The sequence below is a fragment of the Hoplias malabaricus genome, chromosome X1, assembly GCF_029633855.1.
Source record: "Hoplias malabaricus isolate fHopMal1 chromosome X1, fHopMal1.hap1, whole genome shotgun sequence".
In the NCBI taxonomy this organism is placed as follows: Eukaryota; Metazoa; Chordata; class Actinopteri; order Characiformes; family Erythrinidae; genus Hoplias; species Hoplias malabaricus.
The window spans coordinates 12,993,462-13,017,122 of record NC_089818.1 but is presented as its reverse complement, the minus strand read 5'-3'; the positions used below and the strand labels follow the sequence as shown (position 1 = coordinate 13,017,122).

The 23,661-nt window shown below is 38.4% G+C and overlaps 2 protein-coding genes across 4 annotated transcripts in view; both read right to left on the bottom strand.

Annotated features, from left to right (window-relative positions):
* Positions 1-3,672, bottom strand: part of LOC136675790 (serotransferrin-1-like) — an 11,310-nt gene extending 7,638 nt beyond the window's left edge. Inside the window, exons 1-4 of the mRNA XM_066652540.1 lie at positions 3,518-3,672; positions 2,935-3,080; positions 2,235-2,337; positions 1,767-1,961 (exon numbers count right to left, since the gene is read on the bottom strand). Of these exons, the coding sequence (XP_066508637.1) occupies positions 1,767-1,961; positions 2,235-2,337; positions 2,935-3,080; positions 3,518-3,557 (484 nt within the window). The 5' untranslated portion in view covers positions 3,558-3,672. The remainder of the gene's footprint in view (positions 1-1,766; positions 1,962-2,234; positions 2,338-2,934; positions 3,081-3,517) is intronic.
* On the bottom strand, positions 3,592-23,661 carry LOC136675792 (UBX domain-containing protein 7-like). Of its 3 annotated transcripts, none has more exons than XM_066652541.1 (12): positions 23,530-23,661; positions 21,647-21,803; positions 20,851-20,918; positions 20,180-20,245; positions 19,839-19,963; positions 19,371-19,517; positions 15,621-15,711; positions 14,824-14,951; positions 11,659-12,088; positions 10,831-10,910; positions 9,033-10,194; positions 3,592-3,725 (listed from the first exon to the last, which is right to left on the bottom strand). In XM_066652541.1, exons 1-11 carry the CDS (start codon positions 23,597-23,599, stop codon positions 10,033-10,035), a joined length of 1,524 nt encoding a protein of 507 aa, XP_066508638.1. In that variant the 5' UTR covers positions 23,600-23,661; the 3' UTR covers positions 3,592-3,725; positions 9,033-10,032. The 3 variants fall into 3 exon arrangements, with proteins under 3 accessions (XP_066508638.1, XP_066508639.1, XP_066508640.1); XM_066652542.1 differs by having other exon boundaries at positions 19,839-19,951; XM_066652543.1 differs by having other exon boundaries at positions 23,410-23,531.

Here is a 23,661-nt window from a genome sequence, read left to right as displayed (position 1 = left end):
TTACAGTCTGTACCAGCTTGACCTCATCCTGCAGGACCTCCATGGGCCACTCTGCAGGACAATACAGTTAAAGCATTTCCCCAGTAGGTCTGTGTTGAGCTGCTAGAGAGCAAAGATTAGCAAGACAATCCTTTTGTGATAACATAAATCACACTAGTCTATACAGATGGCTATGCCAAGAAAAACAACAGCTTTCCAATAAAACAGTCCTGTATAACTCACAAAATAATAAAATAAAAACACGTTAACTTATAAAATCATATACAGGCGCTGGTCATAAAATTAGAATATCATGAAAAAGTTGATTTATTTCAGTAATTCCATTCAGAAAGTGAAACTTGCATAGTAACTTGTATATTATATAATTACACACAGACTGATATATTTCAAGTGTTTATTTCTTTTAATTTGATGATTATAACTGACAACTAATGAAAATCCCAAATTCAGTGTCTCAGAAAATATTACTTAAATCCAATAAAAAAAAAAAAAGTATTTTTAGAAATGCTGGCCAAATTAAAAGTGTGAACATGTACAGCACTCAATACTTAGTTGGGTGCTCCTTTTGCCTGAATTAGTGCAGCAATGGGGCGTGGCATGGAGTCAATCAGTCTGTGGCACTGCTCAGGTGTTATATGAGAGCCCAGGTTGCTTTCAGCTCTTCTGCATTGTTGAGTCTGGCGTATTGCATCTTCCCCTTCACAAAACCCCATAGATTTTCTATGGTGTGAAGGTCAGGCGAGTTTGCTGGCCAATTAAGAACAGGGATACCATGGTCCTTAAACCAGGTACTGGTAACTTTGTCACTGTGTGCAGGTGCCAAGTTCTGTTGGAAAATGAAATCTGCATCTCCATAAAGTTGGTCAGCAGCAGGAAGCATGAAGTGCTCTTAAACTTCCTGGTAGACGGCTGCTTTGACCTTGGACCTCAGAAAACACAGTGGACCAACACCAGCAGATGACATGGCACTCCAAACCATCACTGACTGTGGAAACTTTACACTGTCTTTGTGAATCTCCCTCACATTTTTGAATGGGGTTTGTTTCACAGTCCTCTCCAGGGTGAGGTTATCCCTATTGCTTGTACACTTTTTTCTACCACATCTTTTCTTTCCCTTCGCCTCTCTATTAATGCACTTGGACACAGCTCTGTGAACAGCCAGCCCCTTTAGAGAACTAGACTGAAAGACCATTTAAAGCCTTAGCAGGTGTTTTGAGTTAATTAGCAGATTAGAGTGTGGCACCAGGTGTTTTCAATAAACTTTTCACAATATTCTAATTTTCTGAGATACTGAATATGGGGTTTTCATTAGTTGTCAGTTACTGAAATAAATCAACTTATTCATGATATTCTAATTTCATGATATTCTAACACTTAGCACCTGTAAGTGTTGAGTTGTATGCTAGGACAATCTGAACCAATGTTCTGCTGTGAAATAACACAGAATTCTAAATACTCAACTATATAAATGCTATAAATCATTCAGTCCAGAACTATTATGATTAAAATCCTTCTCTATTAAGTACTTTAGTTATTTATTTACCTTTTTAATATTCAGTGTGTATTATAAATGATTCAGTATCTATAAAGAAATATTAATTAACCAATATAAATTTTCAAAAAAATTGTTTAGAAGTTACAAATAATTATTCAGTCTGTTAAATTACTTATATACATTTTTATAATACGTACATTATTCAGTATCTATAATTAATTATGCAGTTACTATACTAACAGATCAGGAACCATGTTGTTGAGAAGCTCACCTTCCTCCACAGGCTTGTCCTCAATGCCCTCCCACTTTATCAGATTTCGGGCGATGAGGGTCCCGATGGGGATGTTCCAGCCGGCGGACTTCCCCAGCCCCGTGTGGCAGGACTTCTTGCCTTTGAGCTCGCTGAACTTAATATCAGAGCCCTTCTTTACCACAGCCACCGCATAGTAACAGGTTTCAGAATCGTCTGAAACCAGGTACAGATAAGATAGAGATTGATTAGTTTTCCCTGTGGTGATCATGCAGTGAGAGGTGTGGGAGCTGATTCAGGAAAAATTATCTTCATATGTTCATAAGGTCCACAGACTACAGTCAAACTGCAGACTCATACTGGATTATGATCTCTCCACAGTTGTTACTGTCAGACTGTAAACACTACACATGCTGTAGATTCAAGTCAGCTCCAGAGATTTTAAAATGTTATTTAAGGTAGATTTTATTGATTTTTAAGGTTGATCACCCGTGCCATAATCTTCTGCCATAATGGGATGAAGGTCGTAATTGGTGAGACCGGCTTTATAGATGTCTCCTCCGTCCAGAGTGATGGCATCTGCTTCACCATCCTGAAAAATACAAGGCACAGAAAGTTAAATTATAGAGCCCCCTTTATACACAAATGCAGTTTAAATATTTACGTATTTGTTAGACTTATTCAAGTTTTAGGAACATGCCATTCATCACACAGTCTGAGCAATTCAGCTACGAAATCCAAAGCAATTCTTTTTCTGTGATATCACTAAAAGTTCTTTAGCCTACAGCAGTTTAGTCCCAGACTCACACTGATGTTGTAAGGAATGTATAAGCCTGCACTTAACAGGGTTCATTTACACCTGTCTCCTAAAGGAACAGGAACAGGCAGTGAATAAAGCACATTGGGATCAAATCTTAAACTATGAGTTAATTTAATCTAGATGTATGGGTGATATATTACTTAATGGATTTTTTCATTATATCTGATTCCTGTAGGAATATCATTGATTACTCTATTGAGAATCACAAATTCAACATTCTGATGTCTCAGAAAAACAGTTCAGTGTTTATATTTACAAAGTGAGGGTCATAAATATATAAACATATAATTGGAAACATATCAATTATAAGATGCACACATACATTTTGAAAGTAAACATGTTTGTCTCTAAAGGCCAATGATATTTTACCTTGATGGCTTTGATGCACTCCTCAGATCCATCGCGTTTGACGCACGTGAAGTCTTTTGCAAACAGGTCAGTGCACTTGCGCAGCTCCTGGTCTGATTTTAAACACCATCTGATCTTTGGTTCAGCTGGAGGATCCTGCGAGAATGCTAGAAACAACACACACAACCCACTCACAACTGGGACTGGAGCACACTGACCAAATACCAAAACTGCATCTGAATCATTTCTGGGCCAATAACCTAAAACGTGTAAATCTATAGATAGAAGCTTTGAGGTCCAGGAAGCCTTTCAAGAACAGCCACCTGGACCTAACTGCTGCCGATTATAGAATCCAGAGTGTTGTTTGTTCTAGTCCACTATAATTCGTCTTGTACACTGCATTAAATTGATCTAATCGAAATGTATACATCAATTTATTTATTTAACATAATTTGTGAATGCTGCAGTTTACATTGTGTTAGAATTCTTCCTTTAACCAAGAGCCTGCTGGCAGGGAAACATGCACTGCATTTATACATTAAAATATGTTAAAGAGAAAAAGAAGAAAGATTTCAAAAGGCTCTTAGCTGCTGTAATATATTACCGAGGCATATGAAGGTGGAGAGGATGATGATGATATTCATGCTGGGTCCAGGGGCTTCAGCAGCAGCTCCAGACTACCACAAATGCTCAGGTTGTTTTTAAAGGCCCCAGAACATGAGAGGGCGGAGTCAGAAATAAAAGGGGCGGGGCTTTAATACTTGGTGGATAGTCTCGATAGTCTCAGCAGTCTCAGTGGGGATGGGTTTAACCTGAAAAAAGGTAGGGGGAATGAATGGGCTTCTGGAAATTCCCAAATTCCATTTTCCTTTGTAAACTCATGACATGCATCCACACAGAGGACTGGATTATACTGATGATAAATTTCAAAATCTAAAATATTATAATTAACTGATTCCTGCCCAGTAGTATGCCACAGAGGTTAGTGACCTCTTTCAGAACTTTTGTTTTATTTTTGACATTTACATTGGTGAATTTAACAGGACATTTAATTTACATTCATATACAATCAAATTTTCACCACTTATGTCTTTTGACTAGGGCTGCTCAAATCCTTTCTTTTGGGTTTATCCACAGGTTTTACTAAACTACACACTATTTAAAAGGGCATAAGTATATAATAATGATCTGATAACATGTTTGAATGATGACAATTTAATGCATTAGACGATTCAGGATATCCACTCTCATTCTTAATCCCAGTCATGAACAATCCACATTAATCTGACAGATCTGTATTAAATGTTCTGTTGTCAGAGAAAAGGAGGCTGATTGCAGTTTCTGGGGATTTTGGAGTAAAACGTGCGTGTGTGGTGTGGGGGTGGGGAGTGGGGGTACACAGTGGCCGGACCCAGGTGTGTGTACACAGTCAATATTAGGCAACCCTGAAGCTGAAAGTACGCTACAAAGTAATCAAATCACTCAGAAACCTGAAATCTATATCTGTGTCACTGCTGAAGTGGTGAAAACCCAGAGACACACACACACATACATAATGACTTATAGAAACTTTCTGAGTGAGTTGTCCTTCACATTCCAGTGATTTCTCATCTGAAATTAGACCCCAGAACTAGTTTCCAAGGCCAAAGCCAAGATCTCGGCAGTGTGACAGAGATGAGGCAATGCTAGACTGGCCTCTTGGACAGGTGGAGCAGAAATACCAAAATTTCCCCACTCCTGTTATCTGTGTTCCTGTCATTAAGGCTGGCTCAGTGCCTTCCCTCTCACATTACTGCTACAAAACAAGGGCTTTCTGCAAGGCACATTTTATTATGCTTCACCACTGTCTGTTTTTTATTTTAATTTTTTTTGTGTATTTTGAAAATGTAACATTGCCTTCACAACACACAAAATCCTAAGGAGTATAATGATAGCAGGATCACTGTATCACTGACATATTATGGAAAATGCATTATTGTTAAAACTCAGTAAACAGCAATAACCTCCACAGGTGTGTGTGACTGACTGGGTGAGCATGTGAAACTGTCCACCGGTGCGTGTGTTTGATTGAATGTGAGTGTGTAAGATGCCCTGGGATGGACAGTTGTCTGGGGATTGGACCCATGGCAACCCTGATCAGGATGAAGTGATATAGAAGGTGGATCACCTACTGGGACTGGAGCATACAGACCAAATACCGAAACTGCATCTGAATCATTTCTGAATAAAACAATGTAAAAGCTCAGGTTTGGTAAATTTTTAAAATGTTTTTATATCAATCAAAAATTACTACTAGTAAGTGTAGTTGGGAGCCAGAGAGGTCAGTCAGCAGCTCGTCCCACATGATTACAAGAGCATTGACCTCTGACCCATCAATACCATGCCAGATAAGAGTGCACGCTTTGTGGTGCTTGGTGATAATCATGTCTTAGTTGTAGACCACACCATAGGTCAGCCTTATATTATATAGGATTTTTCAGTATAAATGTATTCTGCTGAATGGCCATGACACTCAATTTCTTAATTTCTAGAAACTTAGATTCTAATAAACTTCTGAGTCTGATTTAGACTTTGTTTGCTAATATTTTCTCTTCTGCAGTGAAACTGATTTCACTCAGACAAATCTTTTTCATATTTAGACAAAATGAAACCCTCAAAGGATAAATTACAGAGCTCTAAATATAAGGGGGAAAAAGCCCATACATTTAAATATGAACCGGTATAGGCCTAACCTACTTCACACAGATTGGTTGCGCCTATTTTGATCATTGACAGTGCATTCCATAAAACACAGCAAATTAAGCTGTTTGAAAGTCCCTTAAAAAGACCATGATCTGTTAATGTCAGCAACATTTTTTATTTCATGGCATTTGTTATTGGTGGTGTACCTCAAGGATACGCCTAGGGCCCCATTCTGTTCTCATAGTATATGTTTCAAATTGAGAGTGTTTTCCACCACTTTAATTCCAACATCCCACTTATCACAGGTTCACAGTAATGTCTCTCTATAAATCAAGGTAAACACTATTATTACTTTAGTGCTATTAATTTATTTATTAGCTTTACTTTATTAATCACTGAAAGAAAATTAGATAAATACTAATTGTACTCTTGGACATCACAGAAAAACTAAAAGTACTAAAAGGGGGTATTATTGTTTGTCCTGACTTCCCTCCACTGCTTACAAGATACACAATATAGTTTTTAGTTTTGTTTGCTTTAAATTTTTGCTCATTCTGTGAACAGCTACACTCTGCAGTTCAGATGTGGATTAGAACCTAATGGGATAAACTTTCAAAGAGTAATGACTTAAAAAATGATGAGGAGTAGTGTAATATTGTGCAAGGGAATACTAATTCTAATATATGATGCACTCATTTAATAAATTTGAAGAATGTGCACTGAAAATATGCAGTAAGTGTGCTCTTTCTATGGGAGGAGTATAGCTGGCTTACATATTTTCACATAGACAATACAAATGTGCAAAGACTGAATATCCACACACAATGATCTGTATTGGACTTGCATTGTTCCTATATTCCTATGCAGTGAAAGGGTAATCCAGTTTCTCTGTAATATGTGTCGTTAGGATTAGTGTCCATTATTATTAGGACAAGAGCTAAAACTGCAATGTCATACATTTTGAGGCCTGTTTACAGATTAAAGTTCAGCTGATACAGACCCTCAAAAAGAGCATAATCATCACTTCTACACTAAATATAAGTCATTAATAAATACATATCACTAATGCATAACAAAAGCATCAATTTGAAGGAAACTGGTGTAAAACAACAGCTTGATTTTGCTTAGGGAGATCTGGACACTATTAGCCACCTTGGCTAACACTTGCAGCAGTGCCATGCTAACTGCTAACAGTCAAATATTAACTGTTTTCTGAGAGGAGATCTCTAATCGTTTTACATAAGAACAGAGCTACGTGGGTTTGATTTACATGTCACCCCTCATTTAGATTACATTATAATACACAACTCACATCTTTCGAAGATATGGCTTGAAGTGGACACCACAGAATATTGTCCTAAACATGTAAAAATATCAACTGCACTAAAAGTTAAAACACAAATAAAATTACTTTAATGGTATTTCCACTTTAAAAAAATATGAATCGATGAAAATGTTTCCAAGCCAGCACAATAGAGACGTCTACATGGCTAGAACATGGGCTGGGGTCTAGATAGTACATCCCTGTCTGCCTTTATTGGATAAAAGTAGGGAGACCACTTATTTTTTTACGCTTATAGGTGGCTCTGAATAGGGCCAGAAGATATAATGGTGATTCTCCTGAAATTACTTTCTTTAAATTGAATGAGACAAAAAGGAGACATGAGGCAAAGTCTTTGTCTCAGAAGATGGATTTGAGCAGCAAGGTATCTCCTTTGTTTTTCCATATGATCTATTTGTAGACTAGGATAAACTACAGAAATCTCTTTTTTTGATTTTTTTAGTAATTCTCCATAGTGGTCTTAAATTTAGAGAGATGTTGTGTTGTCAGGTGGGCTGCTCATATCAGATACTGGATACAAAAAGAGGGGACACAACTGTGGAAGTATTTATTAACTCACTAATATCCTTGAGTAGAGGTAAGGTATTAACATTAAATATTTATTACTCAAGAAAGTACAATTATAAATTAGATTAATCATCACTGACTGCACAGCTCAAACATCCCTGACTCAGCAGTTCAGCTACAGACACTTACCCTGTTTGCACTACATATCTATTGCGTTATCTGTGCTTACTTGTTTCATACTACACTGAAGTTACCTGATACACAAAATTACACCTCAATCATTAGATTCCACTCACATTCAGCTGTCATAAAATCTGGAGCAAAAATAGTGGAACCAAGCATCACTTCAATAGCCCCAGATATTACACATGAAGAGACTAACTGCAGCCCTGGAGGGGGTTTACTCCACAAAAGGTAAAGAAAATTTGAGTCCTGTGCTGCAAGTTTGAGTCCTGTGCTGCAGATATGGGAGCAACTTTTTAATCCTGAGATTAGCCTAGAATAGAACGCAGCTCCATGCAGATGATGCAGCACTTCCTTTAGAATCTAGTATTTAATGTGGGTTTTGATTGTTGCATAAAAAAGATGCCAAAATGACTGCTGCAAATCAACAGGGAGGAGGGGAGGGCATGTTTAACACCATTCTGCAGGCTCTCAAGTGGTGACCAGTGCTGCTTTGTCCTCTCCTGTCCTCTGATGTATTGCTGATGGTGTGCGTGTCTGATAAGTAACATCCAACAGTGGTCAAACAATACTGGAAATTCCTAGATAGTTTATTTTTTTTATTAATTATTTTTTTTATTTATCATTCCTCTGATCAAATACAGCTCAGGCTACTGCTCTGAATAAGCACTCATTAAAAGAAAATTGCCTCCAACAGGTGAGAAATCCTTGCATACTATTTCTGCAAGTTAAAACAGCAGGAAAAACAACTGCTAACTGTGCTTGTCAAATTCCCTGTCCAGAAGTCTGCGCATATGAATGAATATGAATATATATATATATATATATATATATATATATATATATATATATATATATATATATATATATATATATATATATGCATATGCACACACATACATACATACATATATTCCCCCCCCCCCCCCCCCAATTGTCCTAATAGATTGTCTTATGTGACTTCTTTTGCATGGACAGAGTTGTCATCAAAGCATTTCACAGACAGTTGTACTGTGTATGAAGATTTATGTAATATCTTTAAACAACTAAAATTTTGATTTGATTTTAAATGACTACTCCTATATTTTTTTACAGAATATATAACACATATATTTTAATTAAATGGAGCATTCCACAAATTTTTACATTTTCTACTGAATTAAAAGTTTAAGATGTAAACAAAGTGACTGAGAATAATTATTGGTTTGGTGTGAAACCAAAGGAAACTCACCAAATCAGAATTGCTCACAGTGGTAGTGGTAAATGGAGCCAGACGTCTGGAGAGCTGAATGTTTCCAGTTGGTCAGTTTGGCATTACTATTTATGCTAAGATCAGTACATTTCTGTCATCCCTCATGTGGTGAATGTGTCTGTAAAGAATAAAGAGGATACAGTCACTACTCACCTAATTTAGCTGAATCTTCTCAATGTGTCCACGGTGTATGGAACAGCTACGACTGGATCAGGACAGTAGTGCATGTAGTGCAATGTCTTCCAGTAGGACTTTACAGCAGCCACCAACACAATGCTATATTAGGCACTGCAAGCTGTAATTACATCATTATCATGGACTCAAACACCTTACTGTGACATTGTGAAGCTATACAAGAACAAGACACGGAATTTATATGGAAATGTGAGGTATGACATTAAGAAAGTGGACAAACCATTACAGAAAACAAGCCACACGTCCCTTTTTCATGGTTATATTTGAGAATCAACATTTTTTTCCTTGGAAATGATGCATCATATAAAAAAAGAAAGACAGAGACTCACTACAACTAAATGTAACACCCTACATCATCCCTGCACAGTGCAGATCAGATATGTGAGGGTTTATTATTTATTTTCCTCTAAATATGGTCCGAAGAGCACCCCCTTTATCAGTCGAGCACACGTCCAGCTTGAGTTTCAAAACTCGATGATGGTGGGGGGGCTTTAAACAGGGATTCATTTCTCAGAGAACTTTTGTGGATACACGAGCTTAAAAAATATTAAAGATTATGGGTGTTTTCCTATCAAACACGGCCATCTGTCAATATAAACGATGACATGGTGGTGGCCAGGTAACAACAATACCTGATTTCAACGTTGGGGCTTTGTTTCAGCTTGAACTTTATCTCAGTTGCTGCTTTCTATCTGATCAGCAGAAGCAGAGAGAGCCCAGACAAGGATACTCTGAGTTATTCATGAATAAATACGAACAGTGGTCCACCAACAGAGAGCCGATTCCAGAGCGCTGTGTTGCCTTTTTTTATTTGTTTTTTTTTCTCTTTTTTTTGGAAAAAGGGCCAGTGGTAAACAGGCACAGTCCATTTCCATCCTCTGCAGAGATATAGCAACCATTAGAGGAGAGGAGAAGAGGCGTACAAAAAAAAAAATAAAAAAAAAACAGAAACGAGGGTCTAATTCCTCTCCTGCACGAACACAGTTTCCTGTGGACACAGTCCGGCCTCCTGCAGCGTGATCTCATAGTCCATATGGGCCAGTTTCCGTCGAGGGAAGTTGGTGACCAGTTCAAAGCGTTCATTTGGGTAACCCTTCGACTGAACATGTCTCACCAGGGCCTAGAGAGAGAGAGAGCGAGAGATGTGAGTAAGAGAAAGAGAAAAAGGAAGGATGGAAGTGGGGGAGCAAAAGAGAAAATGATCATGAACTACTGCTCTTATAAATGTATGCTTATTAAACCAGGCTGTGCTGTCACAGAGTGACCCCTGCTGACAGAGGGTCTTTATTAAAGACCACCTCCAGTGTAAATCCAATGTTTAGCTTTATTATCTTTGCACTAAGTGTTTATATGCTAGAAGAGGAATCCTGAGTGAAACATGTGGTCAGACACTTTCAATATCTTGATCCCATTAAGCTGCATCTCCATAAAGTGCTCATCTACTTTGTCCCAAATACGCACCACACCATCCAGTCTCTAATGTCCTGGGATTTATGTCTGTATGGGTTATGTACAGTGTGTATTTAGGATACTGTCAGTTTATTTTTTCTGTGGTCCCTGCTCTATCTCCAGAATAATGTCCTGGAGAAACTACATTTCATTCTTAAACTTCACTTAATCTGCAGAGAGAAAGAATGAAAAACAATCCTCTCTCAGTGTTTAGTCAAATAATTATTTATTATTAATTAATCCCTACCATTACAGATAGAGAAGTAATTAATAGAGAGGTTCTGGTACCAAAATTATTCATACCCACCATGAGCTTGGCATTAGCCGACAGTGCTATCTGTTCTCTCTGGCCGTCTGGATATCTCAGCATTAGACGAGCTTTTGGACCTACAGACCCAAAAAAGTTAACAAGACATATAATAAACCATAATAAAATAAAGGAGATATAAAATCAATTTTTGAGTGCATTAGCATATTAATGTGAGAATCTGGAGCCCACCAAACCACAGGCTGTGTTACAAGACCACCCGCTCAGTTTTATTTGTGCAAAGTCAGAAAACATTGAATAAAACGAGCTCTGCTTCTGACGTCATGGGCAGAGAATTTAGAATTGTCCCGTCCCGCCCCCTTGCCTGAGTGTGTCCAATCACAGTGCTGTACCTACGTTTATGTGAAAGTGCAAAGATGAGGTTAAACTCCGTAAAACAGACAATGAACGAGGAGATATAAGAGTACTGAGTAAAAACAGAGTAAATGAGAATGGAGTAGAGAACAGAGCGAAAATGGCTAAAGACCAAAGCTTCTACTTACTCGCAAATTCAAAAAACACCAGCTACTACTAGTGATATTTTCTGCTTGTTCTGAAATAAAGGGCAATAATCCACTCCAACTACATTAAACTAAGATAATATACCGGTGATCATAGTGTTAAAAAAAAGCAAATACTGACATCTGTGGGTTTCTTTGGTCGCTGTGCCGGATCATAATCTGTTTGAAGTGTGTTTCTGAAAAATCTGTTTGAAAGATGCCCTCACACTTCACCCCCACCCCTAGGCAATACTGAGGGGTAGGGCTAAGTGTATGTTTGTGATGTACCAGTGGATTGAAATGACAAAGGTACATGCTTATTGGTTACCGTTATCCTCAGGCTCTGAGCTGCTGGCTGTGGTCTGAGAGCTGTGGGGGGGTGTGGAGTTCTGGTTATGTTGTGGTTGGCGCTGGTTCTCTGGTCTGTGGCTCAATCCTGGAGGCTCCAAGTGGTTTTTCTTGCTCTCTTCTTTTCTGTGGTTCAGCTCTTTGTGTGGAGACTTCCTGTGGTGGGCGGGGCTCTCTTGCCTGCTGGTGGGTAAGGCTTGTTCTGATGGGTCCTCGCCCACTCCCCCTGTCTCGTTATCAGAACCGTCCACTGATATCAGCCCTTCGCTATCTGAGAACGCTTCAGCGTCTGACTCCTCGTCTGAGCGGCCATCCGGTTTGTTTTGAGTCGATTCGTAGTGAGTTTCTTGCAAAGATGCTCGAATGGCTGCCTCCAGCTGACTGTCCTCACTCGCATCTATTAAACTCTCCTGGACAAACAGAAATAAAACACATAGCACAATATTTTAAAAGATTTTTTCGTTTAAAAAACAAAAGGAAGTGTGTGTTAGAGTAATCAATCAATCTGCACAGATTCTGAAATATTCAACTGTGGCAACTCCCCTAAAAAGGTGTATTGGTGTATTATTACTAAATAAATGAATAACCAGAACTACAATTAACTCTTTCATGCATTCATTCATTCCTCTTCTGTAACCACTTCATTGAGATCAGCGTCACTGTGGGTCTGGAACCTACCCAGAATTACTGGGTTCAAGGCAGGAACGCAAACTGGACAGAGCACCATACACTCACCCAGGCCCTCACACAGGTGGACAGTCTCACAAAGTCACTCCACCTAACAATGTGTGTGCATTTGGAATGTGGGAGGAAAGCAAAACACCTGGAGGAAACCCAAGAAGATAATCCCACCCAGGCCTCCAAGACCCTGCACTTGGGAGTAGAGACACCACCTGCAGCACCATCTTTCAGCCCTGACTACAACCCCTGGCAAAAATTATGGAATCACCAGTCTCTGAGGATGTTCCTTCAGATGTTTAATTTTGTAGAAAAAAAGCAGATCACAGATATGACAAAAAACTAAAGGCAAATGGTAACTTTCTGGCTTTAAGAAACACTAAAATAAATCAAGAAAAATAATTGTGTTAGCTAGTGACAGTTAGATTTTTAGAACTAGCACAGGGAATAAATTATGGAATCACTCAATTCTGAGGAAAAAATTATGGAATCATACATACATACATACATAAATTTTCTTTTCCGCTTTTCCATTTCAGGGTCGCAGTGATTATGGAATCATGACAAACAACATAACACTCCAACACATCACTAGTACTTTGTTGCACAACCTCTGGCTTTTATAACTGCTTGCAGTCTCTGAGGCATTGACTTAATGAGTGACAAACTCTTCATCAATCTGGTTCCAGCTTTCTCTGATTGCTGTTGCCAGATCAGCTTTGCAGGTTGGAGCCTTGTCATGGACCATTTTCTTTAACTTCCACCACAGATTTTCAATTTTATTGAGATCCGGACTGTTTGCAGGCCATGACATTGACCTTATGTGTCTTTCTTCAAGGAATGTTTTTACAGATTTTGCTCTATGGCGATATGCATTATCATCTTGAAAAAGGATTTCATCATCCCCAAACATCCTTTTGATAGATGGGATAAGAAAAGTGTTCAAAATGTCAATGTAAACCTGTGCCTTTATTGAAGATATAATGACAGCCATCTCCCCAGTGCCTTTACCTGACATGCAGCCCCATATCATTAACGAATGTGGAAATTTGCATGTTTTCTTCAGACAGTTGTCTGCATAAATCTCACCGGAACAGCACCAAACAAAAGTTTCAGCATCATCACCTTGCCCAATGCAGATTCGAGATTCATCACTGAATATGACTTTCATCCAGTCATCCACAGTCCATGATTGCCTTTCCTTAGCCCATTGTAACCTTGTTTTTTTCTGTTTAGGTGTTAGTGGTGGCTTTCTTTTAGCTTTTCTGTATGCAAATCCCATTTCCTTTAGGCGGCTTCCTACAGTTCAGTCACAGACGTTGACTACAGTTTCCTCCCATTTGTTCCTCATATGTTTTGTTGTACATTTTCTGTTTTCAAGGTATATTGCTTTAAGTTTTGTCTTGACGCTTTGATATCTTCCTTGGTCTACCAGTACACTTGCCTTTAACCACCTTTCCATGTTGCTTGTACTTGGTCCAGGTTTTAGGCACAGCTGACTGTGAACAACCAACATCTTGTGCAACACTGTGTGATGATTTACCCTCTTTAAGGAGTTTGATAATCCTCTCCTTTGTTTCAATTGACATCTCTGGTGTTGGAGCCATGATTCATGTCAGTCCACTTGTTGCAACAGCTCTCCAAGGTGTGATCACTCATTTTTAGCTGCACACTAATGAGCAGCTTTAATCTGCTACAGATGTTAGTGTTTGTAATGAAAATTTGCAGGGTGATTCCATAATTTTGTCCTCAGAATTGAGTGATTCCATAATTTATTCCTTGTGCTTGTTCTAAAAATCTAACAAATGTTACTGGCTACCACAATTATTTTTCTTGATTTCTTTTAGTGTTTCTTAAAGCCAGAAAGTTGCCATTTGAAATGCCTTTAGTTTTTCATCATATCTGTGATCTCCTTTTTCTCTACAAAATTAAACAACTGAAGGAACATCCTCAGAGACTGGTGATTCCATAATTTTTTGCAGGGGTTGTACTACCTTTCTAACTTTAATAGCTAATGCTTACATTCACCAAGCTAAAACCTCTCCACAAGGGCAGTAGCAGTCCAATAGTTTCTGAAGCTTCCTAAGAGCAATACTTCGCATCAGTGACACTAAACATCTTTTTAAGGAATTTTGACTAGATTTAAAATACAAGACTCACAAAATTTCAGACTGGAAGTGTGAGGACAGGGCCATGTAGGTCTGGATTTCTTTCTCCCTTAATAATAAAAACCTTAATTTAAAAACTGCAATTTGTGTTTACTTGTGTTGTCTTTGACTAATATTTAAATTCATTTGATGATCTGAAAAATTTTAAAGTGAAAAACATGCAAAAAAAAAAAAAAAAAAAGAACTCATGAAGGGGGCAAACATTTTTTCACACCACTGTATAAAACACACACTTTACACCTTGTATCAACGTTGATGCAAAAAATAAACCTTCAGTTTTCAATTTGTGAGGAGCTTACAGAGCGAGCCCTTTTGGCCGGAGGTTGAGTGGACAGTCCGTCCAGCTGTCCATGCTCCGTCAGAAAACCTGTCACCTGATCCAGAAACGACGAAACATCCAACTGGTTCCACTCGACCATCTTCTGCCCTGTTTATTTATTATGAGAAAGAAATTTTAAAAAATTATAAAATTGGTTGTAAATATGATTATTTTTTGATTTGCATTATTTTCTATAAAATAAGACTCACAATACGAGGAATCAAACTGCTTTGTTGTACTGCATGTACCAGTTTTTGGGTCCCCATGTGAGGAATTAAATAAGAATTTCCCCCAATCATCAGTTTTGTTTACCCTTCTCACTGTTTAGCTGAACTCCCTCCACCAGAAACGATGCCCCCAGCACTGGGAGTGTGAGGACAAGCATGTGCTGTGTAATTAGGGGAGTGGGGGGACCATACCAGCCACCCACCCAGAGAGCAATTTTAAATGATGCTCTTTAAGAACTCCACACACTACAGAATAATCTGGGAATATAATTATTTACAATCACCCTAAAATTGGAAGACCTCATTATTGTGTGGAGGAGTAAACTGGCCTCAAAATTGACCCTATTATCCTGTAGTGTGGGCCAGGCTTTAGGTGGCTGAGGATCAAACCAGCAATCTCCAGATGAGAGGGCCAATGCTTAGACTACCTGCTCACTCTGGAGCCCCCATTAATTTGGGGTACAAAGCATGGACAAATAACAATTTTCATTAATCTGTAATGAAATAAATATAACACAGCTTTACCCCTTTACTAGATGTTGAGTCTCACCTGTACGTGGATCCAGGATGGAAATGTAGGGAAACTTGTTCAGTTTGTAAAACTGGATGTAACGCTGACCCTCTTCACTGTCATGGTAAACCTTAGAAATACAGAAAGATAAAAAAAAAAAAAAAAAAGAGTCATTAATAAAAGTGTAAAATGTATAAGAATTTACATAAATTGTAGAAAAATAAATTACTAAATGTGCCGTAATTTACACTGGGGCAATGCCACCACCAGTTTCTGGCTGAATTTGTCCCCAACACTGTGAGTGTCCTCAGAGAGTGTTGCATATAACAGCTCTCTGGCTATTGTTGAGAAATTAATTCTGTTCTTTTAAGACGTGTGTGTGTGCATGAATGCTCACTACAGTTTTTTTTTTGCTGTTCGCAAATTAAGTTTGTTAAAAAGCTGCCTGTTGCTCCTCTGTGCCTCTTGCTGTAATGTTAGTTCTACTAAACACACACTTCCCTCTTTCTTTATATCGATATGGTCTTATTTTACTATAATTATAGTGCTTGAAAAGCATTATATTGTTATTCCTAATCTTCTTATATTATTTATTTTATTCTTCTTCTTGGTTTTTTGCAATTAATACAGCCAGAACCACTTAATGTACAGACTCTGTTCAAACTGCATTGGCTCTTGGCTCTGAGAGGTGTGCTATGTATTTTTGGAGTCAATCAGATTTGTCATTTTTAATAAATTTGCATTTAAGTATAAAAAATATATACATTTTTTCTATAGAAATGAATGTGTGGAACGTTCAGATTCAAATCTTAACTGCCATCGATGATGTCACAATCACTCTCTAACTGCCACTGAGTCTCAGACACAGCACACACGTTCTGCCCCTCTCCTCTCTCACTGACACACATTCACATCCCCACCCCATACACAGTCACACAAAGGCACAAACACAGTCACAGATACAACGATCAGCCATATAATTATGACCACCTCCTATTTTGTACACTCCCTATCCATTCTCTCAACTCCACTGACCACAATAACAATTACAAAGTGTAGTCCATCTGTGGCTCTGCATACTTTGTTACCCCCCTTTCCCTCTATTCTTCAATGGTCAGGACCCCCAGAGGACCTCTACGGGGCAGGTATTATTATCATGGTGGATCATTTTCAGCGCTGCAGTGACATTGATGTGTTATGCCAGGATCAGACTACACAATATTTTTGTCTTTCACAATGTTCACACTGTCAGATTAGTGCTATAAGTTCATGCCATGTCTTGGTCAGGGGACATGCAACACCACACATTTGACACCATTCTTCCTTTGCATCATTGCATGAGTTCAGAGTTTCCCGGGGAGGCGGGTTAAGAAATTGTCCATCATGGCTACAGAAGCGCTTTGTGTGTTGCTGGCGGTTTTGTGTTCCGAAATAAGAAGAAAACACGATTGTGGACCCGTTCCTTTGCATTTCGAAGAGGAGAAAATAGACTGTCTGCCCTGCAAAGAGAACATGAGATAATGTATTAACATGTCAAAAGCATTCCCTCAGTTTCGTTTTACCACTTGACGGCAGCAGCTGAGGGATCATTCTCTTCTCTGTGTTTACATATGCATGTCAGACAGAATTCTGTCCTCCTATTTGTCATCATCAAGGAACATGCTGTAGGATATTTCAGACTAGGCGAAAAGATCTACAAAGTGGAAAAAAGAGGTAGGATTGTCCAACAGAGTGGACAGTGAGTGAACAGATCCACTTGTACCATCATAACACACTAACACACCAGTGTCACTGCAGTGTTGAGAATAAGCCACCATCCAATTTATACCTGCTCTGTGGGGGTTATGTGAGGGCTGTGACCATTGAAGAGCAGGGTGAAAAATGTACAAAAAACAAAGTATGCAGAGTAACAGATGAACTTCAGATTGCAAATGTAGAACTACAAAGTGCTCCTGTGGACAGTGGAGCTGAGAGAATGGACAGTGAGTGTAGAAACAAGGATAAGATCATAATGTTATGGCTGACTGGTGTATATTCATTATCATACATTGACACAATCACACATAAGCAAACACACAAAATCACATACACACTCACACCCAGTTACAGTCTAACTGCCTCTGAATCTCAATGACACATACTTACTTCTCCCACTACACACACAAAGGCAAAAACAATCACAGACATATATACACTGATCAGCCATAACATTATGACTACCTTGTTGTTTCTATACTCACTCTCCCCTCTCAGCTTCACTGATCATACAGGAGCACTTTGTAGTTCTACAACTACAAACTGTAAGTCCATCTGTTGCTCTGCATGCATTGTTTGTCCTGTTTCACCCTGTTCTTCAATGGCCAGGACCACCACAGACAGGTATGATTTGGGTGGTGGATCATTCTCAGCACTGCAGTGTTAGCGTGTGTTGTGCTGGCATGAGGGGTTCTAGTGGCACAAGATTTTTAACCCCTCAGCGTGACTCTGGACTGAGGAAATCAAATACAAACTGTGCATCAACAGATGAGCTTCTATTTTTGATTTTACATCTACAAGGTGGACCAAAGAGGTAGGATTGTCTAATAGTGTGGACAATGAGTGGACACAGGGTTTAAAACTCCAGCAGCCCTGCTGTGTCTGATCCACTTGTACCATCATAATACATACTTACACACACCACTACCATGTCAGAGGAATGATCCACCATCTTAATCATACTTGCTCTGTGGTGGTCCTGACCATTAAAGGACAGGGGGCAGAGGCTGGTAACAAAGAAAGCAGAGGACCAGCTGGGACTGAAACCGAAGCCTGAAACCGAAACTAAAGCCAACGAGCTCTAGTCCTGTGAATACAAGTAGAGAAAAATGTTCCTCTGGTCCTCCTGTACAGCTGGGAAACAGGAGCAGAGAACTGAGAGAAGACCCCTGCCCAAACAGTCTGTAAATGCAAGCAATCAATCAAGTTGTAATCAAGCAATCAGGCCATGGCCCACCAGTTCACAACCTCCTCCCCAGCACTTTTCAAAGTAAAGTTATACACACGGGGCTGTGTACAATTTAGAGCACATTTTAGATTTTGTTCCCCCCCACCACCCCCAATACGTTAAACTCCGCAAACCTCTGCACACTAGGGCTGTGCCATATTGTATCGTGTGCAATATCGCATTTTTTAAAACTATAATATCGTATATCAATATCATGAAATTCCGACTTGTTGACATAATGATGTCATGCAGTTACACGTAATATGGCATACATTAATTATGTTAGTCATTTATGCAGAGACAGGTACAGTGGAAATTTGCTCTGCATTCAAAGATTTCCTCCAAAATATGAGTGACTTCAGTCGTGTGAAGGTAGTTTGGTTATAAAATATCAATATTCTAAATATTTTAATACAATGTCAGAATTTTGGTAAGATACAATTGTTTAAAAAATAAGCAAATGTTTACATATTTATTTGTTGCTTCTTCTCAATTTTTTAAATTATTAGATTTGTGCTCAAATAAAATGTATTTAAATATAATTTAAATCAAATTTTTATTATTAATTTCATGTAATTAATATTAACATAATATTTATTTTGTTGAAATAGTGTGTTCTTGAAATTAATAAAAGTATGTTTAGTGTTTTTCATATTGCCAAGAAAATCATTATCGCCAAAATAACCCAAAATATTATTTTATATTATATATATATATATATATTATATTATATATATATATATTTATATATTATTTTAGGGTCATATCACGCACCCCTATTGCACACCCGAATCTACAGCCCTCACCTGCCAGAAAATGAAGTGCTCCCTAATGATGGTTTTGACAGCTTCATTGCTCCACACATCTCTGTTTAAACACTGGCAGGCAAAGTCCTGGACATTCTGGATGTTTATCATCAGCCACTTGTTCTCTAGCTGACCACAGTGTTTGGCCTGGAGGGTATTAAAACAATACAAGAGGACAAAGTAAGCTTCATGTATGAATGTATGTATGTATTTATCACCTTCAATAATTAACTAACAATATCTTTACTATTTTTCTCCAAGAGTCAAGCATTGCATTGTTACATGGTGAATTACAGCAAATTTGAACTGAAATCTACTTTCAGCTCATGGAAATAAAGATGGTTGAAATGATTAAAAATTTGATTTTTAGGGAAAATTAGAAAAGCTAAGAGTTAAATGTGCACCTATTTACTAATTTTTATTTCACTCTTTTTGTGTGTGTGTGTGTGTGTGTTTGATGTTTCTCACCGTTTCAAAGCTGCCTTTATGCATGAGTTCGATGGGTGGCCGAAACAAATCTGCCAGTGTGCTCAGTTTCTTATCCATCGCTCCTCCATTCCTCAGTTCCTGCTCCTGTCTGACTGCATGCACGCATGCACACACACAAACACACACAATTCAGATACATATACACATATCTACTGACATGAAAAAAATAAATAAATAAAAATGAGCCTAGAAACTGAAAATAAATACACTGCTGAATATTAAACAATGTTCAAGCTGGGTAGGCTTCAGTTGGTGTATCACCAGAATGAACAATTAACAGTAAAATTTGATTATTTTGTTTAATTATAATTATTTCTTACTAGTCTCTGTCTGAAAATCCCGAAATCCATCGAATATCGAGCGTGCTGGTCTGCGTCTCTTCGGTACTGAGTCAGAGAAACAGAGATGAATAAAGAAAAAAGGCAAAAAGTGTTATACAATAAAAAAATTAATACTAATATTGTTGAAATTAGACATAACACCAGCAGTTGTGTAACTCTGCTGTGTCTCACCACATATTTTCTTGAATCTACGTACATTTCCACCGGTCGAGCTGGAAATTCAGTAAACATCTACAGATTTAAAAGTGGCTATGAACTCTTCCACTGACCGTTTAAATCTCTATAACACTTTTGGACTTGCAGCTCCACATGTGATGAAGAAGAGGCCAAAATGCATATGTTGTGTGAGATATCGCAAGCCAGAGGTGGCCAATACTTGCGATTGCGATTGACCAGTTGATCAAAACGTCCAATCTGGTCAATCATACTTCGTTTATATAATGTAAATCAGCCTTTTATTACATGAATATAATTAGGTTCAAATATGTCTACACTCATTGATATTCTCCACCAACCCCCATTAAGTTAGATCTAGTGGACCTGTCCTCTGGAAAAAGTAGTTCTCAAGCCAAAAGTATGTGTGAACCCCTGTTGTAAATTACACCTGCATTTATATATGCGTTTTAAAAACAGAAAGTTTAGATTAATACCTCCAAACAAAGGCTCTGGTTCCACCAGGATTTCCTGCTTCTGAGGGATTGGTGCTCGAACATCATCTCTGTCAGAACAAAATACATTACTTAAAGGGGACGTCTATGATTGTGGGGAAATGTAATTCTCTCTGGGTTGTTTACGTTCAGGATCTCTGCATCTTTTAAGGTGGAACGATATGTTTGAGGAGAAAAACGACAGCTGTTTGTATGTGGCTGAAGTGTAAATAGTCTAAGTGTTTATTCACTGTTTTATTTACCACAGAAACTCAGTTGTAACTCAAGCTGTTTAGTTTTGAAGCACTTTCGGTAATGCGGGAATAGAGCAACATCCTCATCTCGGTTTGTGCTTTTGATTGTCTGGAGTCTCTCCATTGTCTAAAAGAACAACAGATGCATTTTCTCTTCCATGAGCAGAGAGAGAGAGAAAGCCTAGCATACTGGAACGAGACACTTTGTTTATTTACTCATTTACAGACACTGGGGCTTTGTGAAATACATCAGACCAGTTTCCAGAGCACAAACCGAATGGAGAGTGGCAAATGGGTTGGAAATATCTTCTGAATTTTATGTTCTGAATGTTGCCTTTAAACTAATGCTGAATCTCAGAATAAATATGTAACATACACATCAGCAGCTCAACACAAAAAAGTTAGCATTTATTAATTTTCTGCTAACACATATTAAATTCATACCCATGTTTACAACACACACAAAACAGAAACAACACCTAAGGTAACAACAGTCACAGTAGCTTTATCTGTATACAAGTGCTGAGTGTAAATGATGTACTCACTCTGTGTGTGGAAGTCTGCTGCCTGACGCTCCAGCTGAACTGGAACTTGTGCTTGGTTCCTCTGTGATTGCACCTCCATCCAAAAACATTGTGACCGCCATCTCCAGGTTGTTGTTACATGCCTCCAACATGTGTCTCCCTACACTCTCTGTCGCTCCTGAAAAAACACATAATTATAGAGAGAACAAACACAAACTAGCTTACTGTTAAGTGTAGAACATGAAAAAAGTGCATTTACATTTACAGCATTTAGCAGATGCTCTTATTCAGAGCGAATCACAAAAGTGCTTAGTGTTTAGACAGAGTTGTGTGTTTAGTTAGAGTGCTTAATGTGCATTTCATACAAAACATACTGTATAAAGTCTCATTACACTCATCAACTCAAGTCCTCCCTTTAATCTTATCCACAGACTGACAGGATTGGCTCTTTATTTTTGGATATTTCTGAGACTGTATTTGGAACACAGCACCTCACACCACACCAAATAACTAAGAAATTATATCATTGTAATTATTGAAATAATACATTCTTATTAATTAATTTAATAAGGAATGATTAAATAAATAACAAAAAAAAATTGGAAATTATTAAAATTTGTTTTTCTTTTATAGACATCTAAATGTAATTTTAAAAGCCAAGAAAACTACGTATTTACCATAAAAAATATTAAAACTTCCAGTCTAAATACTACACACCTTCGACGCGCCCCAGTGCAAAGAGAGCCAATTACATCACGGCGCTTATTAGCATGTAACCCCGCCCACTCTGCCGTTTCCTCTCGCTTCCATTCTCATCAGTTTCATCTTACAGCAACAAAAGTGAAAGTTTAAGCACTACGTTCGAGTTATTTTCTGCCCGATGTTGTTAAAATCGTTCGTATTCGGAGAATTAAGACTTTAACTGTTCTCGGAGCAAACAAAATCACAGTTTGAGCAAGAATTGGGGCTGAAAACTGTTGAAATATTTCCGCTCCACCTTAAATAGTGCAGCAGTCCCATTCTTGTCGTTTGTAACCCTGGCTCTGTGGTGTTTCACACCACACATCTGTACTAGTGTAAAACCATGCTGTTTAAGGGCTAACAGAGCAGGGACATGTGCCAAAATAAGACGTTGTAAGCAGTGTACAGAATTTAAGGTGGAGAGTTTAGAATTAATAAGAAGCCTCGTATAAAGTTAATAATATCAGATTTTACAAACCCGCCATGTTGTTGCTGGGCTCGCAGTCTCACTCTTTTAATTTACACTCGGGCTTTAAGTTCCTAGAGACATAGGATTAATCCATAACTCTTGCAAAAGCAACACTTTTTATCAATGTGTTTGCTTAAATTTGCACTGGGCCAGAAAGCTACTGTGTGGAAGATGATTTTCGTCCAATTTAATAAAAAAAAAATCTATACATTTTTCCTCATGTTTCAAGGGTTCAGGCACAACACAAAAACAACTTCAGGTTTAAGTCAAGGCACGTGTTTCTCTCTACATCAGAAACAGTTAAGCCTTTATATTTCACTTTGTCCTTTACTGCCTATTTTACATGCACTTGTTCATACTGAGTGTATGATTATGTGTGTGTGAACCAGAACCAGGTATATAATCACATTGTGAGTACCAAAACCTCCTTACACATACACTGTGGGGACAGTCATGTTTAAGGTTAGAATAGGCCTCCACAAAATGAATGGAAGTCTATGTAAAGGCCCCACACTGCATGAAAACAAACTTGTGTGTGTATGTGTTAGCAGCTTAGCTTTAGCCTGGAATTTACCCCAGTAGAGGCAGCAGGGGCATAAAGCACACCCAGCCTCTCACTCTGCCCCTGAACAGCTCTTTCAACCCCCCGAAGCCGTCCTGCAGCGCTAGTCCTGGTGTAAAAGCCCATATTTACCCGTTATTGCAGTGAATTGCTGTATTAACCCCTTCAGCCCCGGCGCTGCTGCGTCTCCGAGCGCCTCCATCTCTCTGTCAACAACACAAACACGCGCTTGCGCAAAGCCAACCAATCACAAGCGCGCTCTCA

Excerpts from the sequence above, each read along its gene's own strand:
- LOC136675792 (XM_066652541.1), bottom strand. The coding sequence starts at position 23,599 with ATGGAGGCGCTCGGAGACGCAGCAGCGCCGGGGCTGAAGGGGTTAATA. Across the intron at positions 19,964-20,179 it reads GGATTTTCAGACAGAGACTA|GCGTGCATGCAGTCAGACAG; the intron begins GTAAGAAATAAT and ends GTGTGTGTGCAT. Across the intron at positions 10,911-11,658 it reads CTCAGAGCCTGAGGATAACG|GTCCAAAAGCTCGTCTAATG; the intron begins GTAACCAATAAG and ends TTGGGTCTGTAG.